General features: G+C 51.0%; 1 protein-coding gene across 1 annotated transcript in view; it reads left to right on the plus strand.

The window, feature by feature from the left end:
• Positions 1 to 608: 608 nt before the first annotated feature.
• SLC4A9 (solute carrier family 4 member 9) overlaps positions 609 to 18,527 on the plus strand; it is a 71,061-nt gene continuing 53,142 nt past the window's right edge. The window contains 1 exon segment of the mRNA XM_030573355.1: positions 609 to 764. Coding sequence (XP_030429215.1) covers positions 745 to 764 — 20 coding nt within the window. The 5' untranslated portion in view covers positions 609 to 744.

The raw sequence follows: 18,527 nt of genomic DNA on the forward strand, positions 1-18,527 counted from the left end.
GGGCTAGCCACATCATCCCCAACGCCTCATGTTCATCAGCCTGAGTCCAGCTGGCTCCTTCCATTCCCAGGCACCCCCTTTTCGTTGGTTACACTCTGTCACACACATATGTTCAGGTTCGTTATGTTTCTGTGGATGACCCCTTGTTCTGTCTGCCCCTGTCATGGATGCGGGTACCTTGGCTCAACCTGTATTTGGCCTAGATCCCATCCTAGGTGATTAGTTATGAAACCCTCCTGAGGCTAAGCGTTGGGAAAGCAGAGCTGCTTTGCATTGTTCTGAGTCATCACCTGGCCCCCTCGGATTGTTCCTCCTGCTGAGTGGAATTCCCATGCCCCAAAATCTAGCTGTCAGTTTCGGTGCAGAGAGGTCCATTAACAGTGTGATTGCAAACCCTGTGGTTGCTGTTGTCTCTAAGGAACACGGCCGGATCTGGCAACTCCCATTCACACCCAATTTCTTGCCCAGGCATGACCGTTGTAATTATTTGTTTGCTGAGGGCTGTTCCTTCCGGCTCCTCCAACCCTCATCAGTGCTTACAGACTTTGGCAGCCAGAAGCTATTGCACAGACAAAACGATTTTATTGTAACACTCCAATTCCCACAGCTCCACACTGGCTTCCAGTTCAGCAAGGGTTGCCCAGAAGAGGCTGCACTGTTTATTTCCCATGTTATATAACTGCTTCCACAGAGGATCCTTTTCCCCATTGGTTTGCTGCCGCATTCCACTGACATCCCGGAGACATGTGTGACATATTTGACAGGTGGGGCTGTGCAGGAGGTGTTTTTGGGTTGCCTTACCTGGCACATGACATAGCGAGGGTGAGAGTTAAGGCAAATGATAGGAAGCTGGCCATTTGATTGGCTAGGAGTGTTTTGCCTGCTCTGCTCCCCAGAACCTATGAAAATCCTGGTCTCTGTGTGAGAACTATTGGCTTCGCTCCTCACACATGTTTAGGCACCAGTTTGCTATGGTCACGGAGTAAAGAAAGCATTGTATTCTGGGGCATGGGATCTCTGTGGGTCACACACAGGCAGGTCAAGGATAAAATAATTGAGATGGTGCCATATTCTGCTTCTTTCTAAAGTATAAGGAAGTCCAGTAAGGTTTAAAGTTGATGGTTCTTTTTTCTTTTTTTTTAATCTTAGAAATATCAGGAATGGTAAGTCTTGTCTTCTCTGGTGTTGGTGCTGGGCTCATTAGTGGGCTCCAAGATGGACTGTGAGATTTGAGGGGCTGAATCTTTAACAAAGACATCTTCCCTCCCAAGTGTTCCATGGGTGTTTGAGTTAACAGAACCGAACAGCAAACCGAGAGTTTTAAAGCCAGAACAGAAATCATGTCCCCATTCTAGTAATCAGCTTTTGCCTCCCTGGTATCTCTGCTTTCCCAGCTCAACTCAGTCATGCCCTGAAGCTCTGATTGGCTGTTTTTTCCCACTTCCCCACCTCCTGGGAAAGAACAGCCAGTTGGAGCTACTCCGGGCAGCAGAGCCCCTCCCCTCAGGAGCTGAGAGAAATGTTTGGGTAGGGGATCGGTGAGAGGGAGGGGATGCCACCATTTTCACAGTGGGGGAGGATGGAGCAGCTCAGGGTGGCTTGTGCCGCGAAGCCCATCAGTTCTCTCTGTAGCCCAGAGGCAGAACTGAGGCGCTGTGTTTCCTGGGCAGGCAGTCTCTGGGCACGAGTGCCCAGGGAAGAGAGCTCCTGTCCCAGCTGCTGCCAGGATTTTGCCTCTGGTGTCCAGTACTGCCCCAGGGTAGCAGTGTGGAGCGCCCTCGTCAGTGGCAGCGTCCTCGCCTGTTCAAAAGGAGCGGGGTAAGTCAGCCCTGGGTGCCTCCTCTCACAGGGCAGCTGTGGCCACCTGCCAAAGGTGCCCTGTAGCCCGAGGGTCCCCCTCCAGTGCTCGGGCCGGAGCAGGTCTGATGCTCCCTGGAAGCCTGGTGCTGTTGCCAGGGTAACAAGCCCTTGGAACTGTGGTTCCTCTTAGGCTGCAGCCTCTTTCTGCTGCTCCTTCACCCACCTCATGAGCCCATTCATTTCCCCCTGGTGTGTGTATGGGGGTGGGGGAATGTTGGGGGAGTCTGGCACTGGGGGATGGGGAGAATAGGGGCTCATGCAGCCCCTGGCAGGAGGGAGATGGGGGAAGGCCTAGAGATAATGAAGAGCAGACAAAGCCTTTGCCATGGGGTGGGGTGGGGGGACAGGCAATGCCAGAATGGGTGGAGGGGGTAATGGAGAGGAGATTGGATGATGTGGTATGGGGGGAAGGAAGGAATGAGGGAGGGAGGAATAGGGGCACACAGCCCTGGCATGGGGGAGAATGAGGGGATCCTGATATGGGAGGAGAGGAACTGGGGCGCATACAGACCCTCTGGCCGGAGATATTGGGTGGACTTGCAGAGAGGCTCTGCATTAGAGGGGGATGGAGGGTGGTGCACAGGGAGCTTTTGGGGGAACAGAGGGATGCATGAAGCCCCTTGGGTGTGCAATGACCTTGCCCTGTACAAGCTACCAAGTGTGCTACTCTTTCATGCTGATGGGCTTCACCAGCCCTTCCAGCTCCTGAGGCCTCGTCAGAGCAGGCGCCTCCCAAGCTGGCTCTGAAGCAAACCCCACGCAGTGCAAAAGTCACCCCCTTCCTGGGATTTGCCTTTCTTAGCACAGACCTTAACGATCCATGATAGCTGCTCCAGCTCTAGTCTCCTGGCTCAGGACTTCTCATCCCCCAACACTAGATCCTCTCCTTCACAGCTACTCCCTCGTCCTTGATATCTGGGTAGGGAAATGGGCCGACTGTCTCTCCTTAACCCTTTCCCAGCAGGATCTGTTACAGAAGTGCTGTATCATAGAGCCATTTCTGTACACAGATGTACATGGAAAGAGCAGGTTCAATTAAGGTGTAATGCTCTGCAGATGGCTTCCTGAGGCTGGCTCAGAACAGGATCCACACCTGCTAACAGAATGATAAAAATGGGTTCCCTGAATCCCTATGACAATTACTGTGCTTTTGCGGATACATTTTTTCTGTATTTTGAACTGTGTTTCCCTTGGGTTACTTTGTGAAAGACCCTACACAAACAACTGGTAAAACTGACTAACTAAGGGATCCTGCAAGGAAACCTGTGAAACTGACTATACACAATGTGCTGTCACATGCACAAAGTAAATTGTAAAGACAGCAAGTTAAAGATCCAGCCAGTCTGGCAGCTGGCCTCCCTTGATCTCTGCCTTCTTGTGTGTAGGTGTTACAATGCCATCATTAATTTCCTGATGCCATATTACTTCTACACTGGCCTCCTGCCTCGTTCAATGCACAGAGTGGACTGGGCACAGTGAACGAAGCAGCTGTTTAATATTTATATTTATCATCACACATACTTTTACGAATCATTTAGAATGAGACAGGGCTCCTTCAGGGAGAAATTTATCCCATTCAACCCTCTCCCCCCCATCATATTCTGCATGCACCTACACATTAAAAATGAAATTCCATTCAGTTTTCTTATGCAACTCTGTGCAGGGCTGAAAGAATGAATACTGACTGAGAAATTCCACTTAACTCACAGCACGTACCCATGCATGGGCAGTGCCAATAGCCCACCAGAAGAAAACTCCTTAGTAAAGCCGTTTTATCAGAGAGCGAACACAAGCATGGAGTATGGCTGTGGTTTGCAAAGCCATCTAGGAGATTTGGATGCCTAGTTCCCCATAGTTGAGGCAGCAGAAAGTAAATGCAAACTCCCCTTTTCAGTCACCTGCCACTGGTGCAGCATTGGGAGGAACTGGACAGGGAGGTCCAGGGAATGCGCTGATTAAAGGGAAAGATGGATGAATTGTAAAACAGGAGAGCAATATGTGAACATAACTGGATGGGTTTATAGTGTAAAATCTCCCCAAACCTGCCTGAGGAGCAGATACATGAGGAAAGGCCAAGTGACAGCCAGGCCAGAGATCAAATCCCATAATGTATTGCACACCTAGAGGAAGGTTCCCTCCAATTCCTAGTAGTCTGGGGTGGGAGGGGGGGGCGGTGTGGATCAGAATCCCCAGTAAGCACTATTCAATAATTGATCAACCCTAGTGATGGACCCAGGGGAGGTCGTGGGCAGGCCAGAGGCTGCTAGCAGGAAGGAGGGCCGTTAGGGAGGAGGGAAGATGTCCCATGATAGGTCCCCTCTCTTACTGAGCAATCCTCAGTCTGAAAAGGTCTGAGCCACTGCAATGCAAAGCACCTGTTCCTTTGGGACATACTCATAAAAGGAGTTCCTTTGGGTGCAGCGTTGTGTCGAGGCTCCCTCCTGTGGCAAGATGGAGAATTACAGTCTGGCTACGCTCTCATGTCACTGACACAGGCAGGTAAAGTCCAGCACAGCCCTGTCACTTGCCAGTCCTGCTGCCTCGTGGTTTGGGCCAGCCTCAGATCACCTGCATCAACTTCCTTATGTGCACTCTCCCCACCACTGTTACCTATCTCTGCGGTGCTGGGAGCAGAGGAGAGGTGGTGTTTGGACCATTTATCTAAACCAGCTGCCGAGTCAAATCCCTGGAAAGGCCCAGCAAGCAAAGCGACTTGGTAAAAGCAGGACTAGGAACAACAGCTAAGTGCTGCTGGGACACAAATCTGCAGTGTGATATGCTGGGGGAAACCACAAAGCATCAGCAGGGCCTGGGACTGCAGAGCCAGAACCACCCTGTCCCAGTGCAGGGCAGGGCCAGGCCTGGAGAGCCCCGTGGTGTGATACTGAGAGCAGTTGTGGGCATCACAGCACCACAAAGGGACAGACAAACTGGCAGCCCTTAAGAGACAAGCCCCAAAACAGCACAGAGCTCTGGTCCATGCCTGGGACTCACAGGCTCTCCCATGATTCTGGTAACAAGCCAGAATAAAGGAGAATATGGACACAAAGAATCATGAGTGCGGGGGTAGGAGAGCTCGTGCCAGCTCCTGGCAGAGCGCAGGTCCTAGGGAGAGGAGCTGCCCAGGGTAGGCCAAGGGGCTCTAGGTAGAGGTGCAAGAGGAGGCAGCATGGTCTAGCCGAGCAGGGCCTGGTGTGGGATTCAGGAGACCAGGCTTCTAATCCTGGCTGTACCTGTGATGTGCTGTGTGACCTTGTGCTAGTCACTGGCCCTTTGACCTTCCCACCTTTGACCGTTTTCAGCATAAGCCAGAGACTGTCTCTCACTGCAGGTTTGTGCCATGCCTGGCACAATGGGGCCCTGATCTCAACCACGGTCTCTACATGCTACTGTCACACAATAAGGAGAAGAGTCGGAGTAATGGATGAGCCAAAGAAATGGGGGGAATGGGAGATAGTGATGGGTTGTGCATGGCCTCACCCTCAGGGGTATAGTTACAGAGGCAATGGGATCTGGTTATGGGCTAATGGGGCAGCTGAAGGGCTTTGTACCAATACGATGAAATAAAGAAAAGGGAAGCATAGGCTGAATAACAGGAAAATCTTCCTGACGGTGAGGTTAGATGACGGATAAGGCTAGGTTTTTGTCACAGATATTTTTAGTAAAATTCGGGGACAGGTCACAGGCAATAAACAAAAATTCACGGAAACCTGTGACCTGTCCCTGACTTTCGCTAAAATTGTCCCTGACAAAAGTGGTAGGTGGGTTCAGCACCCATTGCTGCTGGGGCTCCCGGATCCCCCACCGGCGCCGCTGCGTTGCGTGGGAGCTCTGGCATCCCTCTGCCCGTGGAGCTGGGCTGCTAAGAGGTCCCCTGCGGGGCATCTGGGAGCTGCAGGGTCCCTCAGCCACTGGCCACAGTTGGGCAGCTGCAGGATCCCCCAGGGAGTCCCCGCTGCCTGCCAACTGGGCAGCTGCAGGGGGGTCCCCCTGGCCTGCCATGGCTGGGCAGCTGTAAGATCTGCCGGCTGGCCACCATGGCTGGGCAGCTGCAGGGGGTCCCCGCCACACGTTGCGGCTGAGCAGCTGCTTAGAGTCCCCCACCCCTTGCAGTAGCTGGGCAGCTGTGGGGTGTCTCGCGCCCCCTGGCAGTTGGGCAATTGCAGAGTTTGCCAGCTGCGCAGCCAGCAAGCAGCAGGGACTCCTTGCAACTGCCCAGCCACAGTGGGCGGCAGGGACTCTCCACAGCTGCAGGGTCCACCGGCTCCCTTCCATGGCTGGGCAGCTGCAGGGTCCCCCCCACGAGGGTGGGGGCTGGGAGCTGCAGCCCTGGGGCAGAAAATGTCACGGAGGTCAATGGAAGTCATGGATTCCATGACTTCCGTAACTTCCATGACGTAGCCTTAACTATGGACTGTTCCCTCACTGAAGCAACTGGAAGCCCTGCTCCAGGAGTCATTTACCAGTAGGGATGTGTCTTCACTGGGAAGGGGCGGAGAGTAAATTCCAGCTTGGGCTGACATACAATAGCTAGCTCTGATTTTTGAAAAAATTGCATCGCTGCGGCAGCACAAGCAACAGGATGGGTCAGTTGCCGAGGTCATTCCTAGGGTCTCAGACGGGATTGCACTGAGGGAGTATACCTACACTGCAATGTAAGCCTAGGTGCACTGGAATGTGAATCAGCCCACCCTGGTTAGAGAATCCAAGGCTTACACGGGTTGTCAAGCCTAGGTTAAACATTTTCTAACCTGGGCTCTGGCATCCACACATTATATGTCTACACTACAGTGCTTTTACTCAGGCACAAGCCTAACCCTCCTTCCATCTACACACAAGTCACACTTAACCCAAGTCTCAGACCCAGGGTCCCAGCACTCCAAAGGGGTGGAGGGGTCGGAGGCCGAGTCAAGCTGGGACTCTATTGCTTTGGCACACTGGAACTGACTGATGCTGCTTATGACACTCAATATAGCAGCAGATGCCCCCTATATAAACTGACACTTCTGGAGCAGGGCCACAAGTACAGACTGCTGGGACCACATTCTCTTGCAGACCTGGGATGACCACAGTAGATCCAGAAATTCTCATGAAGAAAGCTACATTTCTGGGGCTTTGTGAGCTGCTTTCCCAGCCCCTCCAGTACAAAGACACACATGAGGGCAGCCATACTGGCCGAGAAGCAGGTTGCTATAACAGCCTGGAAGCTGGCCACACAGTTACAGGTCTGTTGCTAGTCAGTCTGGTGTTGGAAAGCTGACTGTAGGTAAAGAGGTGGAAGAGGTTTTGGAGGCAGTCAGGGTGCGGTTGACCCCAAGGTGGTGGGCATCAGACATATTCCTGAAGTAACTGCTGGCTTCACATAAGAACATAAGAACGGCCATAGTGGGTCAGACCAATGGTACATCCTCTCTTCTGAGTGGCTGGTGCTGGATGCTTCAGAGGGAATGAACAGAAGAGGACAGTGATCCATCCCCTGTCGTCCACTCCTAGCATCTGGCTGCCAGAGGCTAAGGGACACCCAGAGCATGGGGTTACAACCCTGACCATTTTAGCTAACAGCATTGATGGATTTTATCCTCCATGAACGTATCTAATCCTTTTTTAAACCCAGTTTTATATTTGGCCTTTACAACAGCCTCTAGTATCAGTTATTCTTATTCATTTTCTCCACACCATTCCTGATTTTATAGACCTCTATCATATCCCCCCTGTCGTCTCTTTTCCAAGATGAAAAGTCCAGTCTTATTCATCTGTCCTGGTATGGAAGCTGTTCCATCCCCTTAGTCATTTTTGTTGCCCATCTCTGTATCTTTTCCATTTTTAATATATCTTTTTTGAGATGGGGCAACCAGATCTTCATACGGTATTCAAGGTTTAGCTGTTCTATAGATTTATATAGTAGCATTATGACATTTTCTGTCTTATCATCTATCCCTTTCCTAATGGTTCCTAACACTGTTCGCTTTTTTTGACTGCTGCTGCACAATGAGCAGATGTTTTCAGAGAACTATTCACGGTGACTCCAAGATCTCTCTATTGAGTGGTAACCATGAATTTAGATCCCATCGCTTCATACGTATATTTGGGATTATGTTTTCCAATGTTCATTGATTTGCATTTATCAACACTGGATTTCATCTGCCATTATGTTGCTCTGTCACCCAGTTTTGTGAGACTCCCTTTGCCACTCCTCGCAGTCTGCTTTGGACCTAACTATCCTCTGTAATTTTGAATTGTCTGCAAATTTTGCCACCACACTGTTTACCCCTTTTTCCAGACTATTTATGAATGTGTTGAATAGCACCAATCCCAGTACAGATCACTGGCGGACACCACTCTTTATCTCTCTCAATTGTAAAAACTGATAATTTATTCCTACCCTTTTTTCCTGTCTTTTAACCAGTAATTAATCCATGAGAGAACCTTTCCTCTTATCCCATGACAGCTTACTTTGCTTAAGAGCCTATAGTGAGGGACCTTGTCAGAGACTTTCTGAAAGTCCAAGTACTCTACTATAACAGCTGGCTCTCCCTTGTCCACATGTTTGTTGACCACCTCAAATAATTCTAATAGCTTTGTGAGGCATGATTTCCTTTTATAAAAGTTGTGTTGACTCTTTCCCTACAAATCTTGTTCATCTACATGTCTGATAATTCTGTTCTTTACTAATGTTCCAACCAATTTGTCTGGTACTGAAGTTAGGCTTATTGGCCTGTAATTGCCAGGATTGCCTCTGAAGCCTTTTTTAAAAAATGGTGTCATGTTAGCTGTTCTCCAGTCATCAGGTGCAGAAGTTGATCTGAGTGATAGGTTACATACCACAGTTAATTGTTCTGCAATTTCATATCTGAGTTCCTTCAGAACTCGTGAGTGAATACTATCTGCTCCTGGTGACTTATTGCTGGTTCATTGTTTAATGTATCAGTTTGTTTTTTGAGAGAATGATGTTTCCAAACTGTACCGGGACTCCTGTGCCCATAGTTTGTCCTCTTCAAGGAGCTTGAGTCCATAAACCACACAAGGCACTGCTCCATTGCTATGCAGGTCCACATGTACCACAGAGGGTGATTTATGAATGTCAACATGGGCTGCAATGTGAAAGTTCATGATGCTGGGGTTTTTCACTGGTCAGGAGTCTTCATTTGTGGGCAGGTTGGGCCTAGTCCCACCAAATGACATTGTCCTAAATGGAGTTACGATTCCCACTGTAATTCTGGGAACCCCGCATGCCCCCTTTTGCCTTGACTTATGAAACCATACCCTGATCTTAGAGGCCCTGGCAAAAGACAGTGTCGTTACACTCTCAGCAGGTGTAGAAGGGTTGCTGAATGTGCTTTTGGCAGATTAAAATCCCATTGGCGATGTTTACAGACCCATTTGGATGCCAGTGTCATCCCAGTACTGTCCGCATCACAGTGGCTTGCTGTGCTCTTCACAATCTTTGTGAAACCAGGGCTGAGCAATTTCCCCCTGAATGGGCCTATGACAGCGAGGAGCAACTGAGTCAGAACACTCAGCCAGAAAATGCTCCTACCACAGCTGGACCCAGGGGACAGAAGTCAGGGATGCTCTGTGCTCCCACACTATGGACTTGCCTGGTCCAGTGGAAGAGGGAGAACAGTACCTTTATGGATGTGCTTAGGGAGTGGGGGGAGGGGAAAGCTGATTGCTTGGGGGGCATTCAGGGCTTGGGGATTGCCATGCAATATACTATGAATGACCTGACCGGTTATCAAGTGGGGCACAAGGGTGGTTGATTTGCAGTATGGATTGATGCAAGGCAGCGATGGAAGTGATTGCTATAGATGACCACGCCGAGGAATAGTGTTTCCATACTAATTCCCAGTTGTCCCTGTCACCTTTCTTATTTGAAATACATAATATGTGATGTCATGCCGTGACAGCAATAAACTTTCCTGACATAATAAAAAGCTTTATTTATAAACATGTATTAGAAAAGTACACCATTAAACCACTGCCTGCCACCTGGCCACCACTACCACTGCACACCAGCTGGAACAACAGTAACTCAACAAAAACAAAAGAAAAAGGAAGAAGAACATGAACACGTGCAAGCAGTGAGACCATCTGTCTGGCCCCACTGTTCTCCTTTCCCTTCCTTCCATGTTTGTGGCACTCTTTATGCCAGGAGAGGGGGTCAATAGGAAGGACTGCATGGGCCACAGTTGCCCTGCCCAGCCACAGAGGTGTCCAAGCTTTTCCGAGATGGCAGCTCAGACATACTACAGCCATGGTGCGGGCACAGCAGGAGCTGGTACTCTCACGGCCAGTAGTGACAGCAGCCACGCAAACTCCCTTAGCTACCATTCCTGTTCCAAGAACTGTGAAGCAAATACCTGCTCCCACATATCCTCAAGCTATGCAGCCAGCCTGAGCCTTTCCTCTTACCTGGGATGTCCCAGGTCTTGTATCCAGGCCTGGGAGTCCCCAGATAGCTGCCACATCCTGGCCTCCACCAATGTCTGCTGAAACCTTGTGGGCTGAGAAGCTAGAAGGACTATAGCCTCAGCCGAGGCCCCGCCCACAGGATCCCTGATTGGAGGATCACCCAGCTCCATCTGTTGGTCCAATGATGCTATGTAAGCCAGAAGGAGGGCAAAGTTGTTTGCGCAACAAGGGGATAGCCAATTGTGGCTATATTGGACCTTGCTTGTTCCTATCTCCTGCACCCGACCCTGTTCCTGCTCCACTCCTACCTATGCGCCTGCTCCCATGATTCATCCTTGCCTCTCCTCCAGTTCCTGCTCTTATTCCTCGCCTCCAATCACCAGTGACCAGTCCTGGCTCCGACCCCAGCCTCTGACTTGACTCAGTCTCTGGCTTGATCCTTGGCTCCAACATTTGCTATCTGACCTTGGCTCTGACCCTCTGTCTGATTCGATTCCTGGCTCTCACTCTGGCTTGACCCCTGGCTCTGGTAATCAGCAGTTGACTCTGATGCTGGCCCTCAGCTTTGTTCTCTGACCTGGATGCCAGCTCCAACCACTAGACTTGACTCCTTCTCTGACTACTAGGCTGGACTGCCTACATCTCCATCCACAATATTGCCTCTCAGCATGCCTTTCCTCTAGCCATAAGTCCCTCTGTCTTTGGCATTGGACCTGATTGTTGGCCTGTCCAGAACTTCAACCATAAGCTCATCATGAAAACGTTTCCTCTTGGAATGGTCCCTGAAGGTCAGTTGGTCCAGGCTTCTGCTGCCATGTGAGTGAGCTGTGGAGACATGGCAGCCTGTCAAGGTTGAGGGGCCTGGAACAGAACAAGACACAGAAGGTTATTATCTCCAATAGTTCAGTGCAGGAGCATAGAAAAAAATCCATGTGGAATTTCAAGGGCACAAAATGATACATTTTCAAACTGAACATCAGTATCTTGTGAGAAGGATGCTCAGAGCATGGAAGCTCCCTGGATACAGCTGGATTCATCACAGCGAAAGAAGTGCAGAGACAATGATACGTTACAAAAATCAAAGCTGCTCTTTATTTCCCCTCTGAAAATTGCAGAACTACTTGGGGTTGCAGGGAGGGTGCTATCAGTACCTGTGCTACAAAAGCACTGTCTGTCATTTCAGGCCTTCGACATTTTGGAGGACATAATTCTAGTGGTGCCCAATTGGAAAAGGGAGATGTTATTCCAAGAGGCAGGTGAGAAACCCATAGGGTGTGCAACCGAAGTATTCAAACATATGGTGACTGAACAGCACATCTATGAGTGGAGGGGTCTGTTCAGCTACTGAGTTGGCCATGGAAAATACGCCTTTCCCGGAAATGTGACTACCTCTCTGGAATTCCTGCTACAGGAGAAGTTTGCAGCTACCAGCACCTGGATCTGGTTAGAATTCATAAGAGAATCATCAGGCTGCTGTGTTAACTTCCACAGGGCTTAGCCTGTTATGGCTGCATGTGAACACAGAGGACTTCCCAGCCATCCTACCGAACCCCACCAATAACATAGCTGGACAAAATTTCAAACACCAGTTGTGTGTTGTAACCCATGGACTGTGTGGACTACACGTCACTGAAATGGACTAGATTTGTAAATGGAGCACATTTCCATTGCTGTTCTCTGTTTCCAGGTGGCTCATGATCCCAGTGACTGGTTACCCAGCAGCGTACTGACAGGCATGGCAATGGAAGGTGGTTATTTTTAGGAAACAGGAATGGCTGTAGAAATTTGCACCTTTCTGGTAAAATATGTCATTTCAAGACTTTTTTACTGTTTACATTTCCTGGTCACCATTTTGAATTCCGCGTAGTGGGGGCGACGGGACACCAAGATGCTGGCACACAATCTGCCAGTAGCAGATACGTGGTGCTAGCTGGGGCTTGCAATAAATTTTGCATTGGTTCCCAGAGTGGAAATCCTTCCCATTCCTGTAATAATAGACACTAACATAGAGCCAGAAACTTACCAGGCTCTGGGGTGGCTTCTGTCTGCTGTTCCATGGCTGGCTGTTCCTCGGGGTGGAGGCAGGGTTGGGGTAGGGTGTCCCTTAAACAGCTCCTCCGAGTATGGCCTCTGGATGTTCTGCTGCAGCAAAGTCTCCTCTGGAACCGGTTTCAGGAACAATCACTTTGCCTGCCTCTCTCTGCACCTGCTGTTGGCTCGCATCAGTCTCATGCTGGATTCTGGGGCTAGCAGGCACTATACGGGCTGGCCAGGTCATCATGCACCACTGCTGGCTCTGGGCTGGGCACAGTGCCCAGCAACCTCAGAAAACAGGCATGATGTTGGTGAGTTGCTCGAGGTGCAGTTCTGGTCCCTGGTTTGCCAGTATTTGCTGTGGAGCTACTTAATCTGCTCCACCCAATCCTGTAAATTTCCAGCCCTTCCAACTTCTCTGCTATTTGCTGATATGTGTGGTCATTCCTGGTGCTCTTTACTAAAGTCCATTGTGCTGCTGGCCTCACACCAGAGATCCGGCAAAATCTGGCTGTGCTCCCGTGACCACAAAGCAAGGCCCTCTGCAAAGGGCTTCTTCTGCTCCGTGTCTTCATGGCAAGCACAGAAGGTTCTCAAAGGCATGCTCGCAGTTCAGAGGTCAGAAACCAATGGAAGGGTTAAGTGCCGACCCGCCGAGCTACAACACAAGGAGTTATGTCTGTTTCCCTGGAGTTGACTGGCGCCTCTGGGGATCGAGAGGACAAAGGAAGCCGACCCATGGGAGCATGGGATGCTTTTGGTGGACATGGGAGGCTGCATCTAAACTGTAAAGCAATAGGGTTTGAGCCCTGGGGCCCAGTTTGACTCGAGCTCAAAGCCTCCTTCCCTGCAAGATCCTAGGCCCCTAGGTCCAAGCCTGAGTGACTTGTGTGTAGATAGAAGGGGGCTGAGCCTGGGCTTACATTGCAATGTAGATGTACCCAGGTGGTAGCATCTCCTTCTGCTTTTGCGGGCATGGCTACACTCTTTTTGGCACCTTTGCTCACTCAGAGCTAGTGCAGCATGTCTGCCCAACCTGGACGCTACACCTATGTACAGGTGCAGTGGTACAAAGTGGGTAAACTCTGTAGTCTCCTAAGGACAAGTGATTTACCATGTTCACCCTCATCTAGACTTCTGACCGTCCAGTTCCAGGGCAGATATGCCCTTCACTGGCCAAAAGCTAGAGGAACAGATTGAGTGTTCTGGCCTGGGAGGTGCATGGATGGGTGAGATGGGAAGTCGCTGTAGTGAGACTTCTACTGGGAACTTGCTTTTGATTATTTTGCAGCTGCCCAGCTGCTGAGTAATGTGCTGATCCCTTAACCTGGGATCTCTCGCCCTTGTACTGAATGAATGGCTATTTGTGAGGATTAGAAATTTGCTCTAGTCCTTTCCCACAGTGGGAGAACCAGGGAACCAGTGCTTTACACTGGGACAGGCGCTCGCACAGCCCTGGCCTCTTCTCCCTGAGTCTTCCTAGCTGAGTGACAGCTGTCATGTCCCCCAGATTTCTTTCAAGCAAAGTTTTGGGCTTTGCCAAGAGGTGCTGGCATAGCATTGCTGCTGCTCTGGAATTACAGTATCCTATACCCCCACCCCTTGTTCTCCAAATGAAACATGACACCCCACATGATCTTCCAGGCCGCTGGCTGCACCCTGCCCATCTAGGCCGGCTAGTTACAGTACAAACAGCCCATGTTTGCTCATGTGTTGGGGGCGTGTTGCAGTATTTGCACTGTATACAAGGAGGTAGCTTGTTATCTTGGAGAAGATTGTAGCAAAATGCCCTGAGTGAGTGAGTGTGTTGTAACAACACGGCCATCTCCTCCAAAGCCAGCCTGGTCTCCTGACTGCCAGCGTTGTGCTATGCACAGCTACTGTGCCAGTGACTGTTCCCCAATATCTTGCTGGCCTGCTGGCCCTGGATAGCCAGGCCTCTCCACATCCCTGCGAGGGTGACACATGAGCCTGCATGTAACATTCACACCAGCTCCAGCCAGTACAATTGTGTGGGCTGCTGCTTCCCTGCACCCAGGAGCCCGGCTGCTGTGGTAGCCTGCAGTTCTTGGCATTTCTGCCGTGGGAGAGCCACTGGCAAGATGGTGAATGACAATGCAGCTTGGCAGGGTGCCTCCAGCCTGGCTGATAACTTGGTCAAGTGGAGCTCCAGCTGCCAGGGACCGCCAGGGTGGTAGGGACCCAGCAGGCAGAGGACTTTCCCCGTCTCCTCTCTCTCTTTCCCTTTCTTGCTCATTCAGTTTCCCTCTGTCGGGGGAGAAAGGAGGTTTTACAGGGAAAGTCTGGTGGTCCCTTCTGGCCTATGACGCCATGACATCAAAGAGCACAGGCAGGGCAATCCCGAGAGCCAGGAGAGAGTGACCTCGCTAGCTGGGGCTCATAGGCCCCTCAAGATGCATAGTGTTCTGCATTTCTCATGGACAGCCCATAGACATGGGACAGACCTAACCATACCTGTGCTTTGGGGTCTCTGTGCAGATATTCATGTGAGTTTAGTGTTGCTGCGGTGTCTTGGATCAACAGCCCTGATGAACGGACGGGGCTGGGCCAACATGGGCAGTGGCAGATGCAGCTTCCTCCACACAGCCCTGGCCATAGAGCTGCTTCCTGATCTGGCTGTACCAACACTGGGGATGAGAGGGTGTTTCATTGTTTGTGACCTGCTCAGGCTCTGGCATCTCAGCTCAACAAGAAGGTTGTGATTATGGTGGTTGTAATATGGGCGCCTAGAAATGGGATCTGTGGATTGTCCACAATGTTCCAGGGCCAATGGGGAAGGGATCGCCGACTGGTGGCTGTGAAGGGTGAGAATGCGGAAGCTGGGGCGTTGGCAGGGAGAAGTGGGAAAGGATTGCCTTCTGGTATTGATCAAATAGGCGTTAACTCAAAACGCACTTGAGGGGGCATGTTTTCTGGGAGCAGAAGCTGCCCCCATTTCTCCAGCTCCCCTTGGGGATTTCAGCCTCACGTGCTACAGACTGAGCAGGGAGCAGCCACATCTCTCAGGCTTGTTTCCACAAACAAGGAAGTGGCAGCTATCCAGTGTTTATACACAACCAGGAGCAGGGACAGTGGGTTGGTGATGACTAAAGCTCTCGTGCTGGCAGGAGTCCTGCTGCAACAGGGAGCCCAAAGCAAGTGTTTACCTGCTGCTCAGTGACCAGGACTGGGGGAAATGTAACTTACTTCCCCAGGACCAAGTGCAAAGCTCCATTCCCTCATCATGCTGGGAGCACATATGCAATTTGTACATGCCTTGCGTTAAGCCTGGGGTCGCTGATCTGTGCAGAATCCCACCATGATCCTTGCACAGTTGTCGGTAGGGGCCCTAAAGGTCTTGGCCAAGCTTTTCCTTAGTGGGGGCTTAAAACTGAGCACTTATATCCCCATGGAGGTTCTGAAATATGGAGTCTGGCTCTCAGAGACACTGAGATCTTTGCATCTCCCATTGCCAGATTGGGAGCAGTGAACACTCAGCAGACTTTATGGAGGTGCTGTATGTCTTTGCCTGACGTTAGCCTACGTCTTGCCCAAAGTATTTAGCTCTATGGGCCAAACCTTTGGTGCCTGATTGCATAGTGAGGGCCACGATCTGGCCTCTTTGCAGGCATATTGACCACATGTGGGAGCACAAATGTAGTGGGGGTGGGAAGAGGGGTCCATGTACATATAGGCACCTACGCAGCCAGGTAGCTCCACAGATCCCTTCATAGCTGAACATCCCAGAGGTAAAGCCAGACATATGTGGGATGCTACGTGCCTAAAGCTCAGCCCCGCAGTGTAACATTAATACAGAGGTTGCACTGGCCCCTGGCATGTTCCTGCCCAAAGCTGGTTGAGGTCATTGTTCAGTTGAGAAATTCTCCCAGCACCCCATTCCCTCCGAAAGCTGCTCTGAGTATGCTCTGCACATCCCATCTGATAGCCCAGCTCCTGGGGTGGGCCCAAGCAGCACTTGGTGCTGTTTTACAAGGCTGGGGCTCTCTGCCCGGCTCCAGGCATAAACGCAGAGGAACCTCTGGGTCATTCAACTTTGCTCCAGCTGCCCAGGGCTGCTAAGGGCCATTCCAGCAGCCAGGCATTGCTAGAGCACCAGGCCCTGACTCCTTCCCCCAAACATGCCCCTGCAGACATGCTGTGGGCCACAAGGGATGTAGTACAGGATCCAGTACAGCAGCCCTGCGCTACCCACCGAGCTTCCCAGACCAGATGACTCCTTAGAGTTGTCTCCAGAGTGGCACCAAGCAGCCAGCCCACGGGCCAGGATCTGTCTGTCTCTGCCAGCTGTTCACTGTTCTCCAGTTCACCTGAACTCTAAGTATCACTATTATTAGGTCTGCTGTAGCAGCCCCCAGATCTAGGCACCTTGCAAACACAGCAGTCAGCACAGTCCTTGCCCTGACGAGTTTACAGTCTGACCCCCCAACCCAGCTGAAGGGTGGTGGGGTGGACAGCACTGCAGCAGGCAGGCAAAGGGATCAGGGTGGAGGCAGGAACTCGGCTAGTTAGTTTCATGGGGGTTTTGAAGATTAGGTCAGATGTGAGCATGGAGAGAGAGGCCTGTTTCTGATCTCAGCCTTGGGGTCCCTCTTTCCAAGACGGACAAGGCTGCTAGATCACAGATTCCTGAGCTCTTTGGGTAACTGGGCCAGATCCCAATTGTGCTTCTAACCCATTGTGGAATGTGGACAGTGTTTAATTTGTGCCAGGGCTTGGCAGAATGGCAGTTGTGTAGGAGCAGTCTACCAGGCAGGAGTTAACAATGCTAGGCACAGATCCATGGAATATCAGCACTGATGTGCATGCCAGGTGTAGGGACTCATCGCTATTTCACAATGCCCTGAAAGCCACTGTCCTGCTTTGTCACAATAGCAAAGGCCGACATGCCCCAAGTTGCACCAGCAGGATCTAGTGCATGCTGACCTCCTGGTGTTTACCATGCACAGCTCTGCTCACATGTCTGGCATTGCCGCCTGAGCTTTAGTAGCTGATGTAGCATTTCATAATGCTGCTCAGGTGTTTGCATCAGCATTCACTAGCGAAGAGCAAGGAGGGGTTCAGCACGCTCGTACCCATGAATTGACAGCTCTGCATCCTGGCAAGCCTCTGGCTTCCTCCATGGTTCCATTTTCGTTTGCTCGGAGATATGCCTTCTCCAGTTACTGCTGCTGCCCTGAGCAGTCCCTGGAGATCAGGCATCTTCTCTGGGTGCTTCTGGGAAGCTGCTGGGCTTAATCAGTGTGAAATGTGATCCTGGAATGGCCACTTTGGCATTGTCAGCAACAGAGCTTAATTTGTGCCAGGGCTTGCCAAGGCTGAGCCCCGGCACCTCTGGGCTTGCCAGGTCAGTTATGAAAATTAAAAAATTCCTTGAGCCCCAGCCACTCTTTCCTTACAAATTAAGTACCGGTCAGCAGTAAATCCTTGCTGGACTAGGACTGAAGTCTGTGCAACGCAGATAGCTTTGGACCTGTTGTCATTTTGTTTTCTCTGCGTTGCACCTTTAAATGCCAAGAGTTTGCCTGGCCCCTGGAGCAGCAGCCACTTTCTTAGGCACACCTGATGCAGCATGTCACAGAGGAGTCACACAATGGGCTTTCTCGGGGAGCTTGGGCGTTTGGTCGATTTTCCTTAATTTCAAATAAAAGCCATTCATAGAGGAAGTGAACACTTGTGCATTGTGCATGGAAAACACTCTCCCTGCCTTTCACAAAATAAACTGGGGGGGGGGGTGGGGGAGGGTTTTCAGCTAGATGACTCAGGGGACGGGTATGAGGATATGGAGCCTTTCAGCTCTTGAATCCGTCTCAGGATGGTAGCGACTGGAAAGCATTAGCAGGTGAGGGGGTGGCCTGTGTGAAATGGGTTGCGGGTTTCATGCCAGTTCATGCCATGGAGCTGCCCACATCACACAAATAACTATCACATAGCACATATTTGGAGGGTCTCTAGGTGTGGGTGACAGCGATGCCAGATAAAAATGGGGAGGGGGCAACCGGAGCACTGCAGAGTACTCCAGCACCCCATTGGGGTCCCAATCATCCCCTTCACACACACCGCATGGTCCACTGGCCTGGATTCCCTTTGTCCGAGTCGGGAATTGCCCTAGCTGCTCTATGGCCTCTGGCTGAGTTTGAAGATGGGGGGCAGAGCAGGGTGTCCTCTGTGGGGAGCTGTGCTTTGGTCTCCCCTGGGGGGGT

Source organism: Gopherus evgoodei, chromosome 8, assembly GCF_007399415.2.
Source record: "Gopherus evgoodei ecotype Sinaloan lineage chromosome 8, rGopEvg1_v1.p, whole genome shotgun sequence".
In the NCBI taxonomy this organism is placed as follows: domain Eukaryota; kingdom Metazoa; phylum Chordata; order Testudines; family Testudinidae; genus Gopherus; species Gopherus evgoodei.